Raw genomic sequence first — 18,449 nt, 5'->3', positions numbered from 1 at the left:
AGCTTTTCTCTGTGTTGTCTGAGAGCCCACATTAGTTTCTGAAGGGATGTGAAAATGGAACCATTTGAATGACTTTGTCATTAAAATTCGACCTATCTCTGGAGGTACAAAATGAAAATGCAATGGCAAATTACCAACGTATTGAAAAAGGCTGTAATTCCTTAATAACTGGCATTTTAAGCCATTATGCTCACTCTGGGGGAAGTACAAATAGTTTTCTTGTCTGTTGGACATCAAAAGATGCAGGAGTTTATTTGATGGGAAAATTTAAATCAAAGCAATACATCCAAATGGAACAATACATTACTCTGGATATCATCAGATCAATCCCTCTGCTAAAGGCATTCTCACTGAATGCATATTTGGAATCAACTTGTTAAAAGTCAATATTTTACTTATGTTGCAATTTGTGGCATTGTAGTTCCAGGGCAGATTTACTGTGGCATGCCTCTTGCAGAGAATGAGCAGAACGCCTAGAACCACTTATTTTACGTTCACAGGTGCCAGGAAGAAGGGAAAGCAGATTTGAGTTGCAACAGCTGAAGGTAGGTGCAAAAATGGGAAAGAAACAGCGGGCCCAGCACAAATGTCCAACCCTTAATGCGCTTAGCATTTAACACTAACAGGATTTGCTTGAGAAGGGTGTTCTGCTCGAGTCTTCTGCTACACTGACCACTAAGATATAAGAGCATTGATCCACAGACTCTTGGCCAGAGTCCTGAGAAAGATAGCATATTTAGCATTTTTTTAAATTCAGCTTCAACTATTTTTTTTCTGCCTCTGCAACAAAACTTTAGTGGAAGCTTAATTGCCTACTAATTTGCTCACATATAAGAGCAGGAGCAAGAAAATAATTAAGAATAAGAAAAAAGAGACTATTTAACCACTTGATCCTACAACTGGTTAAAGGTTTGATGTCATAAGTAGCAGTTGATGCTTCCATAACTAGTTGATGGTCAAAGTAAAACGATCAGAAATTAGTTGTTGATGGATGTGCCCTAGCAGAAAAAGGCTGCGCTATGAAACCATTTTTTTTTCCATCTGACTTTAGCGACCACGCTTATCAATTTTATTTAGAAAGGTTAAGGGTGTTCATTGCTGGCTCTCTGAATGACGTGGTTTAGCATATCTCCGAGCCCTCGACACTAATCCAGCTCAGAATGATTGGTTGAGAGGTTCCTCTGATCTCTGTCAACTGGAAAATGACTTTAGGGCACTCACAACCCAATTTTAATGATTAAATTGTGCCTCAAAATATCAGTATCACCTGGGAGTCTCTGAGGAATGGCTGCTGCAGGAAAGTGAAAAAGAAATTTGTTCAGCTTCTATTCGAGATAGAATTAAAATACATTCATAAAGCTGGGTGGAGCTTTCCTTTTCATTGGGCTCAATACTTCATAAGAGCATTGGCTGCAAAACAAAAAGATACTTCATTCCTCGACTTTTATATGGAGCCAATTTATCAAACATTTCTGGAACTCCACATACATAATATCAAACACACTACCCTCATCACCCCTCTCTGTCACGCTGTCAAAGAACCAAATTGTGTTCAGCAGAAGTGATTTTCCTTTAAAACATAAAGTATTGGCCAATCCTCTGGTGGCCAATTTATCAGCGGACTAAAGATTTAAATGGAGAATGAGGCGAAAGACTAAGAGGATTTTTTTTCATTGTAAACTTTCACTGCAAGTTTGAAAGATGTTGCCATAAAAGTCTTGGTGAATACATAATACAACATAACCGATGCTTCCTTAATACCGCCTGATCCCACATTCCAACATCCAGCCAAATAAATTCCTCATAATCTCTATTGCTAAACTCTTGGTGACCATCTTTACCTAACTTTCCAAGCAGGGGAAATTATCTTTTTATGATCTTTCCCCTTTGATACTTGGTGATCATAAATAGAACATAGAATATAGAACAGTACAACAATAGAACAGGCCCTTCGGCCCACAATGTTTGTACCAAACACGATGCCAAGACCAACTCTTATCTGCCTACACATAATCCATAACCTTCCATTCCCTGTAAATCCATGTGCCTATCCAAAAGTCTCTTAAATACCACTATCATATCCACCTCACCATCCTCATGGAGTGCATTCCAAGCACCCACCATCCTCCGTGTAAAAAATCCTGCTCTGTACATCTCCTTTAAATTTTGCCCCGATAACCTTAAGCTATGTCCTCTAATCATTTGACATTTCCACTCTGGGAAAAAAAGGTTCTGACTGTCTACCATATCTGTGCCTCTCATAATTTTATATACTTCTATCAGGTCTTCCCACAACTTCCAGCATTCCTGAGAAACAATCAAAGTCTGTCCAACTTCTCCCTGTAGCTAGTACCCCCTAATCAAGGCATCATTCTGGTAAACCTCCTCTGCAATCTTTATACTCCAAATGTGACTTAATGAAAGTCCTATACAGCTCAACAAAATGCCCTCCATATTTTGTTATTGCCTCTGGTACAAATTGAGGCTGTAAATTGTGGTAGACCTCGCCCAGTCCATAATGGGTTCTGGCCTCCCTACCACTGAAGGGATCTACATGAAACACTGTCTCAACAAGATGTCTAATATCTTGAAAGACTGAACACCACCCTCACCATGCTGTCTTCTTGCTGTAACCATCAGGTAGAAGGTATTGGAGCCTGAGAACCATGACCTCCAGGTTCAAGTTCCTTCCATCAACCATCAGATTTTGGACCCACTCTACTCCATCCTTCGCCAACCAACATAGCCCTAACACCCCACGGTGGCCATTGCACCACGATGGCCGCTTTATATAAAATGTTTTTTAACTATCATGGTCCAGTTTACTTAGAATAACTGATCACTTAACATATAAACATATTGTTGTTGTTGCATTTAATGTGCATATAAAGCAACAGCAAGTATTTTCCTGGTTCATGTGATAAATAAACACTATTGAATCTTGAATCTTGAAATTGTTCCAGGATCTCAAATCTCTCTTCATGCCGTTGTATCCTAATATTAATATTCTCGTAGTACTCAAAACTACATTAATTGTTCAAACCACACACTCTTCTATGAGATGTTACAAGTGTAATTCAAAATTTCTATTGATTTTGTCAAAATTTACTTTAGATGCTTCATGCAAGTATGCGGAACAATAAGCGAATAGATATTATAGGCAAATGGAGCAGGGGCATCTATAATACAACAGCCGATTATATGTATTTCTGTACCTTTTCATAGTATCGTAGCTCATAGTCCAAGATGATCCCATTTGGTTGGTCAGGCTGTGGCCAGGATAACGTGATGCTGCTCATTGTGGATCCCACTTGATGCATGATGGGAACCGTGGAAGGAGCTGCAAAAAAAAAAAAAATCGAGAAAAGAGGAGAGTTAGTCTGTTTTCCTTCATGGAAAAATCTGCTTTTAAATCCAACCACTTCTTTCTAGCCTCGTTTCAAAATAATCTACATTCTGGGCTTCCACAACTGCAGTTCCAAGCCATAATTGTTGAACAAGCTCTTGCTCACAATCAGGTGGAAGGGAATCTTAACTTTTAAGTTGGGGGAAAAGTGACAGGATGTTCAAGGAAAATCAAAACATAATTCAGAGCTCTCTTCCCCATTTAAAATGTTGCTTAATGTTGATAGAAGAGAATCGTTTTTATCTTTCAGTCAGTTATGTTTGTGGTTCTATTTCCAATTCTATGCAGTCGTGGAGCGCCCCTGCCATGAAAATTATTTAATGCACACTGGTTTAGATTGTTCTTCCATTCAGGCAAGGTGAACAATTTCCTTAACTGGAAACCAATTCAATTTTATTGTCATAGAGTGTGGAAATATGCCCTTCTGCCCAACTTGCCCACACTGACCAACATGTCCCATCTACACTAGTCTCACTTGCCTGCATTTGGGCCATATCCCTCTAAACCTGTCTAACTAATTTTGAAGTGTTGCAATAGTCCCTGCCTCACCTATCTCCTCTGGCAGTTTGTTCCATACACCCACCAGCCTTTGCGTGAAAAGGTTACCCCTCAGATTCTTATAAAATCTTTCCCCTTCACCTGAAACCTATGCCCTCTGGTTCTCGATTCCCCCACTCTGGGCAAGAGACTCTGTGCATCCACCCGATTTAGTCCTCTCATGATTTTATATACCTCTATAAGATCACCGCTTATCCTCCTGCATTCCAGCAAATAGAGTCCTAGCCTGCTCAACCTCTCCATATAGCTCAGACCCACGTCTCCTGGCCACATCCTTGTAAATCTTCTCTGCATCCTTACCAACATCTTTCCTTTCACATGGTGCCAAGACCGGAACACAATAATCTAAATGCAGCCTCACCAACGACTATAAAAAACTGCAACATGACCTCCCAACAATACTCAGACTGATGATGGCCAATATGCCAAAGGCCTTTTTGACCACCCCATCTACCTGTGACACAACCTTCAAGGAACTATGTACCTGCACTCCTAGATCACTCTGCTCTACAGCACTTCTAGAGCCCTACCATTCACTGTATAGGCCCTGCCCAGGTTAGACTTTCCAAACTACCACATCTCACATTTCTCTGTATTAAATTCATGGCAAGAAAAGCTTAGCGCTTCCAAAGGATCTGTGGGGTGTATTTTTATGATATGGTCTCCGAGTTCTGTGGAAAAGTGGAGAAACTGATGGTTTGCACAATTTGCTAAATATGAATGTTAGCAATTGTTCTACTGTGCAAATGTCTATGCTTGCTTAGAAATGTTTACATCCACTTTGTTAAAAATAAAAACAGGAAGAACAAGAATGCACACAAAACTTCAGTGATCATCCACAGAAAGTAGTTTTAATTGATTGACTGAAAGACACAGCATGGAAACATGCCCTTCGACCTGCTAAGTCCATGCTGACCATTGATCATCCGTTCATACTAATTCTACGTTATCCCAACTTTTCATCCATTCCATACACACAGGGGTAATTTATGGAGGTTAATTAACCTACAAACTCAAATATCTTTTGGGATGTGGAGGAAGCCCACTTGGTCACAGGGAGAATGTGCAAACTGAACACAAACAGCACCCGAGGGCAAGATCGAACCCTGGTCACTAGCACTGTGAGGCAGCAGATCTTGTTTTGGGAGCAATGTTTTTGGAGAAACTGAAAAACAGGTGTTGATGTGTGTGTTGCATGTGGCACCTTGGTTGGCATGGATGAGTTGGGCTGCACGTCCTCTTTCCATGCTGTATGACTTATGTTCAAAATTACAGCAACATGGGTTGAGGAGTACAGAGGTAAAACACAGACAAACTAACACAATGACGGTAAAGTCCTCCCAATTCAAGTCCAAGCCACTATTTATTATGTTCTTGAGATGTCTAATGGAATTATTCCACTGCCTTGTGACATTCTGAGTCAAAAGCATTTTATCATTGTAAATTGTGCTTTTCACCCCAAGTAGACATGAGTTTTGTACTGGGTGATCTATAAGCCACTACCAATTTGCCTTAAAACAAAATACCCTGAGGCCTTGTTCATCATCGACAGGAACTTCAACCAGGCCAACCTCAAAAGTGTGCAACCAAAATAAAAATCAGCACATCTGTTGTCCCAGCAAAAGCCACACATGCCCTTGGCCACTGTGATACAAGCATCAAAGATGTCTAGCGTTCCATTCTCCATCCACATTTTGGAAAATTTGACCATTTGGCTGTGCTCCTACACCCTGCTGACAAACGGAAACTGAAGCACGAGGATCTGACACACAAAGTTGTATAGTGTTGGTACAGTAAAGTTCACCAGTGCAAGCTTCATATCTGCCTGTTGTACTCATGTATGGTATGATTTGCCTGGATTACATGCAGAACAAAGTTTTTCCAGGTATCTCAGTACACATGACAAAATAAACCGATACTGAATACATTTTTTCTCCGGAGCCACAGATGGAGAAGGAGTATATGATTGACCAATATACTCCTTCTCCATCTGTGGCTCCGGATATATTTAGCTTTAGTTTTAGAGATATAACCTGGAAACAGGCCCTTCAGCCCACCGAGTCGAAGCTGACCAGTGATCACCCGTACACTAGTTCTATCCTACACAGTAGAGGCAATTTACAGAAGCCAATTAACCTACCAACCTGCATGCCTTTTGGAATGTGGGGGGAAACCGGAGCACCCATAGAAAATCGACGCGGTCACAGGGAGAATGTGCAAACTCTGAACAGACAGCACCCGTGGTCAGGATCAAACTCGGTCACTGTAAGACAGCAACCCTACTGCTGAGCCATTGCACCACCCTATATCTGGCACCATTTGAGCTTTCCAATATTTGAGGATCAATTTGTTACTTCCCTTTATCCTGATGCCTGCCTTTGTTCAGAGATATGACAAAGCATGAGCATTCTAGGCAGTTAACCTTTTTCATAACATATAGTGCTGTGCGAGTGTTAGATTTTGTGAGATGATGTCATGCCACACATATATTCTTGTCCAGTCAAAATAATAATAAGATTTTAAACAGCTAATACGAGGAGTAAATAAATCCAAATGCTTTTCTCTATTGGATTTTTTTTTCTGGCAAACAGATTTAGGTACATGTGAGCCATCCAGGGATGAGTTGCCGCATATTATTCAGGAAATAAACCACAAGAGTTGCCAGCAATAAGTCCTTCTTTAACTAACAAGAGTTAGTTCTCACCCATGTGTTGCAAATCTGCCATTTCCCTTGCTCTGGGCTCTAGGCTTTCCTGAATGTTCTCATCCCACTATTGGTGAGCATGCCTTCAATTGGTTGGGCCCAAAGCTTCAGAATTCCTCTTCTGGCTCAATCTTTCACTCTCCTTCCTTAAAATTATACTCCGTACAGACAGCACCCTTAGTCAGAATCGAACCCCAATCTAATGGCGCTGTAAGGCAGCAACTCTACCGCTGCGCCACCATGCCGCCCTCTGTTTGAAAATGTTGCCCTTCAGGTTCCTACAAATTCTTTCCCCTCTCATCTTAAATAAGTAGTTTGTGATTCCCCAAAACTGGGTAAAAGACTCTGTGCATTAACCCTATCTATTCCCCCCCATGATGAAAGATGCCTCTACAAGATCACCGCTCACCCTCTGCGCTCCAAGGAATAAAGTCCGTGCCTGCCAAGCTTCTCCCTATAACTCAGACCCAAGTCCTGGCAACATTCTCATAGAAACAATGAACTGCAGATGCTAGTTTACCAAGGAAATACACAAAATGCTGGAGTGACTCAGTGGATCAGGCATCATCCCTGAAGAAATGGATAAGTGACGTTTCGGGTCAGGACATTTCTTCATACTGATTGCAGGGGTGGCGGGGAAAAAAGCTATCAGAGTGGAATGGCAGGACAAAGCATGGCAGGTCATGGGTGAACTCAGGCAAGGGGGGGATTTGATCGGCAGGTGGTTGGACGAAGACCAGAAATGAACATACAATCAAGGTATGAGACAAAAGGATTAGAGAGTTGTGAATCGTGTCATTAGAGGATTGCCGAGGTGCGGATTGTTTTGGCATATTATTTGGGAGCTGCTTGTTCCTAAACAATTCACACCTAGTCAATCCTTTATTTTTACAATTCACAACTCTCTAATCCTTTTGGCTCACACCTTCTGTGTGTTCATGTAGAAACAAGGAACTGCAGATGCTGGTTTACAAACGAAAGATACAAAACGCCAGATCAGTCACCCCCACCCCTGCAATCAGTCTGAAGAAGGGTCCCAACTCGAAACGTCACCTATCCATGCTCTCCAGAGATGCTGCCTGACCCACTGTTACTCCAGCATTTTGTGACTTTTCTCTAGTCTTCGTCCAACCATTTGCTAATCCCCCCCCCCCCCCCCACCCATGATCTGTCATGGCCCTGCCCTCCCACTTCTAGCTTTCCTTCACGCCACCCCTGCAATCTGAAGAAAAGTCCCGACCCAAAGCGTCACCTATCCATATTCTCCAGGGGTGCTGCCTGACCCGGTGAATTACGCCAACATTTTGTGTTTTTCCTTGTAAGTCTTCTCTGCACTCTTTTCAGCTTAACAACATCCTTCCAAAAGCAACAAGAGGGATTTATTTAGTGAGAGGGTGATAAATCTGTGGAATTCACTGCCACAGTATTTTTAAGGAGGAGATTGACACATATCTGATTGGTAAGGGTGTCAAGGGTTACGTGGAGAAGGCAGGAGTATGGGCTCGAGTGGGAAAGATTGATTAGCCATGATTGAATGGCGGCATACTCTTGATGGGCCGAATGGCCAACACCTGCTCCTATGACTTATGAACATGAACATCCTTCCTATCTTGTTACACACACGTACATGATTTTAGAACAATCCTGAATGAGCCAAGCATATCTTTCAGAGCTCTCTGCATTTCCTACTCTGCTTGTTACTTCACAAATAAGCCCAAATATGACGCATAGAGAAAAGAATTGAAGCTACCTGAAAGAATTATGTTACAGAAATGGCTGTCTACATGTAGATTTCAGATGAGTCACAGTGCGACCCAAGCACTTGACTTTAGGCTTGAACACAGACCCAAAGGTGTATGGGACCACTGAGTTAAGGCTCAAAACTATTAAAGGTAGCTCCTCAAACCCAGTCCAAGTACATCAGGAGCCTTGGTGCCTGTGATAGAAGTGGGAGCCCTTCCCTTCTTATGCTGATGGTCTTCTGGATTTAAAAAAAGAGTTCCAATTGAAGAAGAGGGTCAACAGATGTTTGGTCAAATTGAGCCAGAAGGGAACTTAAGAAAGCAGTCTTACTGATAGGAAGCAGTTTGGATACAAACACTGGTTCAGCAGACCCCTAGCATCATGCCAGGTGAAGAACACTTAATGAGACTACAAAGAGACTGTGGAGAGCCGTTAATCTAGTTCCTGGGGTGTCGAAAGTGATACATCCAGGACCAGAAATGAAAGGTCGGGCGAGATGATTAGCGACCATTTGCTTGTGCTGAAGATTTAGTCACAATTTGGCGCTTTCCTGAATTGAACACTTGGGGCAAGTTCACTTCAATCAACTTTCAAAGGTTTAAAAGTCAAGTAAACTCAATCTATATGGTTCGCAATTCATGATTTAACATCTACGTTTGCATGTAAAGTGGATATTTTAATGGAGATGGCTTCCAAAATCACCATGCAACTTTTGGCATTACAACGCGACCTTAGTATTAATGGTGTGTAGCTACACAGCAGCAGCAATAAGTAGGAACTTCAACAATATGCACCATGCACGTGAGCGTCTTTGGCGTGAAAGACGAGAAGATGTGGAAACATAAGATGGGAAATTGCTCATCACGGGGATCCCAGTTACAGCGGCAAGAATACGTCTGTCACGAAAGGAAAGGGCACACTGGCCTCAATGTGCTTGGCAGTCAGGATGCCAGGCCAGAAACATTGTCAGCCAAGGAGGTTCTCAGTCCATGCGAAACTCCACAGGAAATGCCTGCACAATGCTGAAGCCAAAGAGCAGTGTGAAGAAGGGGCAAAGCCAACAGCCCTCTCTGCCACTGGCAACAAACATGAAAATGCAGCTACGCTACAATCAGAATCGTACAGCTGCCGACTGCTTGAGCAGTGCACTTTAGGTGAATGGTCACAGTCTTTTTTCTCAGAGGAGGAGAGTCTAAAATCAGAGGGCATAGATTTAAAGTGAGAGAGTAAATGGTGAAAAGGGATGTGAGGGACAGGTTTTTCACATAGAAAGTGATGGGTATATGGAATGAGATGCCAGAGGAAGTTTATAGAAATGAGTGCAGTTACAATGCTTAACAGATATTTGGACAGGTACATGGATAGGAAAGGTTCAAGGGGATATGGGTCAATCAAAGGCAAATGGGACTAACTCAGATAAACATCTTGGTTGCCATGGACCTGCATCCATGCTGTACACCTCTATAACTATGCTGCAAGGTTAACCAGCTGGTGTAATTTACCCTTCAGTGAAGAGAAGTGGTTCGAATCAAAACAATGGGGATTTGTTGGGCATGCGACAGAGAATAAGTTACAGGACTAGGGGAGAGGGGGAATGAGACGTGTGATTTTCCCTGAATGGATCTAATAGGCAAATGGCCTCTTTCTCTGTTATAATAAGGAAAGGACGACATAGTCTGATGAGATGCTGAAAACCCAGGGTGAGATAATATTCAAAAAGGGAAGCTACCAAGCACAATAGTCAACAACAAAAAAAGAGACCAATCTTGTGAGGAAAAGATCGGCTCCAAAAGTGAGCTCTTTGCAAATAGATTAGAGAAGCTTCCAGAGCAATATTCGGATATAATTAAGGACTTATCCACTGGTATTAAGAAGCACCTGCACTGTGGAGTAACTGTGCAGATTGGAATGATGTGGTGTGCTGGTGATTTCTGCAGAACTTCATCGTGACACTGACAACCCTTCATCGCGCAGGAGGAGGACAGACCATGACAGTGGACTTAGTCTGAAGAAGGGTCTCGACCCGAAGCGTCGCCCATTCCTTCTCTCCTGAGATGCTGCCTGACCTGCTGAGTTACTCCAGCATTTTGTGAATAAATACCTTCGATTTGTACCAGCATCTGCAGTTATTTCCTTACATGACAGTGGACTTAGATCAGCACAAGGCATGGGATCTCTGTAAGTGACACAGTGGTGCAGCTGGTAGAGCTGTTGTCTCACAGCTCCAGCAACCCAGCTTCGATGCCAGTCTCAGGTGCTAACTGTGTGGAACTTACACATTCTCGGTGACTGGGTTTCTTCGCCGCAAGCATCGAATTATGTAGCCGGGGTTCATTTCTTTAGCTTGCGAACTGTGACAAGGAGCAAAAGAAACTAAACCCAGAGGGAGAAGCAGCCATTGCCAATTATATTTAGGATCCTAATATTCCATTGGTCCCCTTTAGTAGGTCAGTGACCACAAAGTTCTGGCAGGCATTAACGTCATAGATTCAAGGATACAGCATGGAAACAGGCTCGTTGCCCCATTAAGTTCGCTACAACCAACCATCTACACTAATCATGTCCTGACCCCTTTTATTCTCCCCATATTCTCATCAACTCCCCCCAGATTCTACCACTCACTCACACACACACACTGGTGGCGATTTACACTGGCACATGTCTGCAATGCTGGAGAAAAGTAGAGCAAAATCACGCAGCCGCGGAGAGAATGTGCAAACTCCATGCCGGGCTCACTAGAAATCCGGAGAGAAGCCAGGTCACCAGTGTTGTCAGGCAGCAGTTCTACCTGCTGCGTGACCGTGCCACCTTCTTACTCACAACCCCATCCTGTGGTTCTTCTGCTACTCAGCCTCACAATAGATAATCAACAGCAAATGATTAATTTACCAGCACGTCTTTGGGATAATGGAAGGAAACTGGAACACCTGGAGGAAACTCATAGTGAAAATATGGGAACTTGACACAGACAGCACCCGAGGTGGGGATTAAACCCTGGAACTATGTGGCAGCAGTACATACTGCTGCACCTGACCACAATCTGCAGTCAACATCAATATGGGGTCCAAGTACATTCTTGAAATAAAGTCTGTAATTTCCACAAAGGCAACTTTGAGCCATCACATGGAAGTACAATATGTATCAAATATCTTGGTGCAGTAGACACTGTCATATAAAGACACTGATTCAGACACAGAGGGTGCAATATACACCCTACAAGCAGAAGGTGACAATCTTCTTGTAACAGGGGACTGTGTATCCAGTACCCGCATCAAACATGCCAACAGGCGGCAGGCACGGTGGCGCAGCGGTAGAGTTGCTGTCTTACAGCGAATGCAGCGTCGGAGACTCAGGTTTGATCCTGACTACGGGCACCGTCTGTACGGAGTTTGTACGTTCTCCCCGTGACCTGCGTGGGATTTCTCCGAGATCTTCGGTGTCCTCCCACACTCCAAAGACATTCAGGTATGTAGGTTAATTGACTGGGTAAATGTAAAAATTGTCCCCAGTGTGTGTAGGATAGTGTTAATGTGCGGGGATCGCTGGGCGGCGCGGACTCGGTGGGCCGAAGGGTCTGTTTCCGCGCTGTACCTCAAAATCAAAAATCAAAATCAACTGGACCGATTCTGATATAGAAAGCCTTTTGCATCACAGAGGTTATGAATTTAACACAATTCAGGGCTGCAGCAAATGTCTTACAGCGAATGCAGCGTCGGAGACTCAGGTTTGATCCTGACTACGGGCACCGTAGGGAGAGTAGTTGTAGCCAGAGAGCTACAAAATACTATGAAGGGCGATATTCACTTGGAATATGAAGGCAACAGCTTGTGGCTCCGTCCATTGATCTGGGGTCAGCATGAGAAGAGTGTACCAAGAAGCCACTGACAGCAAAACTGCCAGTCTGCGAGTGACCCGGGGGGTATTCCAGCAATTCCACACAGACCACACGGGAAGGGTGAGGACCATTCCCTGGTGCTGGTGCAATGCCATTCCAAGTGGATTAAACTATAGCACGTAGGCTCACACTACCACTGAAAGCACTATAGAGGAACTCAGATTCATACATGCAACACCTTTGGGCACTTTGCAACTGGACTGTCTTTAATTCCAACTGATTTTAAAAACATTGAACTCGAGTTCTCAAGTTGGAATGGTGGAATTTGAATTGAAATGTATTATTAGCCCAGGCCTCAGGGTAACTGGTTCACTAACACAAGCGCTCCAGTCTTCGACACTCAACTCACTGAATGTCTATCTGTTTCTCACTTAAAAGGTACAGAAACTAGCAATTACCCCCTGCTACAGCCTTGGTGAATGAGTTGGCAGAAACTCAACTCGACAACTGGATTTACTCTCTCAACAGTTAACCCTTTCTTTCCAAGGAGGAGAATGTGTGATTAAAACCAAATCGATAACATGGGACTTTTGCTTTTTTTTTTTTTTAATGAGAATTCTTGCCTGGCAAAAACACATTAATCAGACTGCGCCTCGCATTTATGACTGAGGTCCCACGAGATGCAATTCAAGTTATTTCTCGAAATTGTCAATTAAAGTTTCAATTCAGTGTCTGTATCTAGTTGATCAGTGGCCTCAATGAATAACAAAGGAGGGCTCTTGTCTTTTTCTCCCCTTTCTTTGCTTTTAAATGTCAGTAATTTTGTTGGATAATACTGGCAGGTGCGAGGTGTGTTTAATCACCGTGTCCAGCCCTTAAGGTCAGATTAGATTCTGTCAGCATGAAATACCAGTGGAGCAAGCTGGTAAACTGAACAAGAGCACTAAAGACAGGGAAATGTATGAAACAAATGGCTCTGTCAGGGGTCTAATCATCATGTTGTCAAGCCTCAATCTTAGTATCTGAAGCCAACAGCCTGACATTTCCATCTGTGCATTTGTACCACAGGTATACTGCATACAATCAGCAGTAATTACACAAGGAGCACTGAGGCAAGCAATACCTCTCATGGCACACAGAAGGGTGCTTATTCAAAGAGAAAGTGCTGCAATAATATTCTGTAATTCTCTAATCCTTGCCGTGCTCTGAATCCTGCATAATGTCCAATTAACTTGCACAAAATCCTGAACAACAAAACCAGTGGCTACTGAATAACATCAACAAGGTGCATTGCAGCAACTTGTCGAAGCTGGTCCAAACTTGCGAGTTTAAGGAAGGCTGTCAAAGGATACAGCGGATTATAGATCAGTTACAGATGTGGGTGGAGAAATAGCAGATGGACTTTAATCGGATCAAGTGTGAGGTGTTGCACTGGGAGGTCGAATATAAGGAAAAAAATAAAAATTAATGGCTAGACCCTTAACAGCATTGCTGTACGGAAGGGTCTGGGGGAACAAGTCCATGAAATAGCACACAAGTAGAGAGAATGGTAAAGAAGGCATTTTGTATGCTGCCTTCATCAATGGGGACATTGTATAAGAGACAGGAAGTTAGTTTTATAATACATTGGTTCGGTCGGATTTGGAATATTGTGTCCAGTTCTGATCACCAAGAATGGGGAAGCTTTAGATAACGTATAGCAGAAATTTACCAGAACGCTGCTTGGATGAGAAGATATTAGCTGGGATAGGATGGACAAACTTGGATTGCTTTCTCTTCAGTGTTGAAGGTTGAGAGGAGACCTAATGGCAAGATCACTTTGGATTCCATGCAATCTAACCTTTCAGACCAGCCTACTATGCAGGATCTTGTCAACGACCTTGCTAAAGTCCACGTAGACAATATCCACTTGCCTCATCAATCCTTGCCCTGACCTCTTCAAAAAACTCCATCATATTTGTGAGACATGATTTCCTAGGCACAAAGACATGCTGATTATCTATAATCAGTCCATGCCTTTCCAAATGCTGTTAGATCCTGCCCCTAAGAATACCATCCAACAACTTTCCCACCACTGATATCAGACTCACCTGCCCATAGTTCCATGGCGTCTCATTGCAATCTTTCTGAAATAACAGTACATTAGCCACCTACCCGTCTTCCAGAACTTCCCCAGAGTCTAAAGAGGATGCAAATATCTCTGCCATTTCCTCCCTAACTTCCCACAACTCCCTTGCCTCAATTTCTTAGCTTCCATGATCTTCTCTTCAATAAAAACAAATGAGAAGTATTCGTTTAATATTTCCCCCATCTCTTTTAGCTCGACACAAAGCCGACCATGCTGATATTTGAGGGGGGCTTTTCTTTCCCTTGCCACCCTTTTACTCTTAATATGCCTAGAATCTCTTGGGACTTTTCTTTGCCTTGCCTGCCAACTCCATTTTATGTCCTCTTTTTTCCTTCTTAAGTGTATTCCTATGCTTTTTATACAGAGGGATTCGCCTGATCCTGACGGTGTAAATCTGATATATGCCTCCTCTGTCATGTTCGTTCCCCCGACTTCTGCATAGAAACATAGAAAATAGGTGCAGGAGGAGGCCATTTGGCTCTTTGGGCCAGCACCACCATTCATTGTGATCATGGTTGATCATTCACAATCAGTAACCCATGCCTGCCTTCTCCCCAGACCCCATGATTCCACTAGCCCCATGAGCTCTATCTAACTCTCTTTTAAATTAATCCAGTGAATTGGCCCCCACTGCCTTCTGTGGCAGAGAATTCCACAAATTCACAACTGTCTGGGTAAAAAGTTTTAAATGTCTTCCACTTTATTCTTAGACTGTGGCCCCTGGTTCTGGATTCTCCCAACATTGGGAACATTTTTCCTGCAACTAGCTTGTCCAGTCCTTTTATAATTTTATATGTTTCTATAAGATCCCCTCTCATCCTTCTAAATTCCAGTGAATACAAGCCCAGTCTTTTCAATCTTTCCTCATATGTCAGTCCCACCATCTCGGAGATTAACCTCGTGAACCTACGCTGCACTTCCTCAATAGCAAGGATGTCCTTCCTCAAATTAGGAGACCAAAACTGCACACAATACTCCAGATGTCTCACAGAAGGACCTCTTTAGTCCGATACTCAAATCCTCTTGTTATGAAGGCCAACATGCCATTAGCTTTCTTCACTGCCTGCTGTAACTGCATGTTTACTTTCGGTGACTGGTGTACAAGGACACCCAGGTCTCGTTGCACTTCCCTTTTTCCTAATCATGTTTCTTTGTCCAATATCCTTCAGGAATTAGGAAATAATCCGCTTCCAAAACCATTGGACATAGTTTACTCCACACTTGAACAACTTAGATAGGCCAGCACCTCACATCGCCAGTGATCTCTGATCTCAGATTCTATCTGTGTGGAGTTGGCATGTTCTCCCAGTTTCCTCAAGGTGCTCTGGTTTCCTCCGACATCGCTAGGTTTTGTCAAGATCATTAGAAATATTTAAAGAGGACGTGCAGACATTTTAAAAAGATCGAGGAAATTGAATTCTCTGGGGATCTGGCACCTAGGAGGAGCTGAGGCCTGGAACAGATCAGCATGATCTTATTGAATGGTGGGCCAGTCTTGAGGGGCTGAGTGGCCTACTCCTGCTCCTATTTTATGGCGGGTTGGTAGGCTAATTGGCCACTGTAAATTATTCCTAGTGTGCGCGTGTGTGGTGGAATCTGGAGGGAGTCGATGGAGATGTGGGGAATAGGATTAGTGTACGATTGGTTCAAATGTGTCAGCACGCTCCTGTTGAGCCAAAGGTCCTGTTTCGTGTCATAGTTACCAGTTGATCAAATGTATAAAATCAAATTTCTGCTTTCCTCCCTATGATTTTTACCAAGGATCGTTTTCACTGGAATAGGAGGGTTAAAAATATACCATTCCCTATTTAACCTAATATGTTTAGGTATGCCCTAATACGTATGTTCATTTTTAATAAAGGTTTGATTTTGAACCCTCTTAAAAGAACACAGTTTATCTGTACCGGTATTGAACCGTAACTTGTAAAACCACTGCAGATTGATGAAAATTGGTGTAGCAAAGTGCAATGGCACTATTTGCTACCCACAGATCTGGTGTCCTTTTTTGGAAGAAAATGAAAAATGATTTCCTAACCACTTAGAAAATAGTGCTGCTTCATGAATAAACTGCAATATGCTTAGCTTCAACTATCAGTGTACAGATTATTAAATTGCCATTTTTCAACCCAATCGCAGGAGCAGATAGCATTCAATCATTCCTGGCAGGGAATTACTATTACTTATCATACAAAGTTCCAGTATCCAAAAAGATAAATCAAATTCCCACTGACCTAATTAGAAAAGGTAAGAATTATTTTGTGATGGTGATGAATTTAAATCTGAGACAATTGCAGCATTTTATGTCCTCTTTTTCTATGTCTATTTCTCTTATCCCTCTGCTCTCAGGGAAATATCCAACTTAGTTATGAATGTGCCAACCATCCATCACCCATTCATACTATGAGAGAGGAGCAGAGGGCAGCACGATGGCACAGCAGTAGATTTGCTGCCTTACAGTGCCAGAGATCCAGGTTTGATCCTAACCACGGGTGCTGTCTGTACGGAGTTTGTACGATCTCCCCGTGACTTGGGTGGGTTTTCTCCAAGATCTTCTGTTTCCTCCCATACTCCAAAGACATACAGGTTTGAAGATTAGTTGGTTTAGTATAAATGAAAATTGCCCTTCGTGTTAGTGTTAGTGATAGTGTTAATGTGTGGGGATCACTGGTCGGTGTGGACTTGGTGGGCTGAAGGTCTGTATCTCTAAACTAAACCAAATCTACAATAATGCCAATTTTTATTTTCCACACCTACAGTTGTACAAATGTTGATGCCACAGAGTATTCTGATCATCCAGCTATAGGAAAGAAACTGGAAAGTGAGCAGAGAAGATTTATGAGAATGTTGCCAGGACTTGAGGGGTTGAACTAAAGGGAGAGGTTGGGCAAGCTAGGACTTTATTCATTGGAGCACAAGAGGCTGAAGAGCAAGGATAGGGATGCTGATACTGTTTCCTCCTCTTTAAAGTACTGATGAACGGTCTTAGATCTGAAACATTGTTTCTCTCCCCACAGATGCTGTCTGATCTACTGAATATTTCCAGCTCTTTCAGGTCTCTGCAGTTTATTTGATATTTTGATGGGGTTTTTTTTCAATGAAGTTCATGAGGTAGAAAGTGGTGGGCTACAACAGGATAGGAGGGTCTCGTTTCACAAGAAACATCTTGTGCTCCAGAGTAATTGATCAGGCCTCAGTCACTTCATCTTGACTGCATTCTGGTCTGCCATCCCTTGAAAGGAAAATCGTCATACAAATAATTAGTCATCAGGTTGCTGTTTGTCTTGACTAATGGGTAGCTTTCCAAGCTTCGAATGGTATAACATGAGATGATCCTTTTAATTTGATACTTTAGAGCAGCAGCTTGCTATGACCTTTGAGAGGATCCGTTCTGAATTCTTTCCATTTGCTGTTATCTCGTCCATTGTAGTGGATCATGACCTGCAGTTGTAAATGGACGAGATGGCCGAGGATGGCAGATTCCATTCCTTAGGGGGATTCATGAACCAAATGGATTGTTATGAAAATGTAGCAGGAAGTGCAGGTGGTTATTTTATTCCAATCTTCTGTTGTTACTTGCCCTTTGAATTCTTTTGACAATTCTGGTTGTTCAGGATACTGTCCGGGGAAATGCAGTTCCAACAAGTTCCACACCTCCAAGACAAACCAAGCCGCTCAAGTAGCGACCTATCTACCAACCAAAACATTCACTCCCTCCACCGCCAGTACACAGTGCATGCAGTGAATTTCATCTGCTTGCGTGTTGCAGAAACTCACAATGACTTTGCATACCCTACAGTATGTACTACCTCTAATAACGGCAGGTTCATGAGAACGATATCCACCATCACTTCCTGTTCACACAGAGCTGCTTTGTCACTGCTACATCAAAATCCTGGAACTCTCTGCTAAAACTGTGTGACAACTTTCACCACACAGACTGGCACTGTTCCAAGAAGTCTGCTCAATGTCAATTGAGGACAATCAACACTGGTCTTGCCACCAACACCCACGTCCTGTAAATGAATAATAAAAATAAACCTGGAGATGCCTCTATCCCAAAGATAAGGCATGACCT

At 42.7% G+C, this 18,449-nt stretch overlaps 1 protein-coding gene across 2 annotated transcripts in view; it reads right to left on the bottom strand.

Moving 5' to 3' along the window:
- Nucleotides 1-18,449, bottom strand: part of LOC144599564 (ephrin type-B receptor 1) — a 424,097-nt gene that overhangs the window by 81,361 nt on the left and 324,287 nt on the right. For both annotated transcript variants that reach the window (XM_078410599.1, XM_078410600.1), the window contains exon 6: nucleotides 3,216-3,340. In XM_078410599.1, the coding sequence (XP_078266725.1) occupies nucleotides 3,216-3,340 (125 nt within the window). The remainder of the gene's footprint in view (nucleotides 1-3,215; nucleotides 3,341-18,449) is intronic.

The sequence above is a fragment of the Rhinoraja longicauda genome, chromosome 13 (assembly GCF_053455715.1).
Source record: "Rhinoraja longicauda isolate Sanriku21f chromosome 13, sRhiLon1.1, whole genome shotgun sequence".
Lineage (NCBI taxonomy): Eukaryota > Metazoa > Chordata > Chondrichthyes > Rajiformes > Arhynchobatidae > Rhinoraja > Rhinoraja longicauda.
Note: the sequence above shows the minus strand (reverse complement) of the source record. Positions and strands in the feature narration are given on the sequence as shown.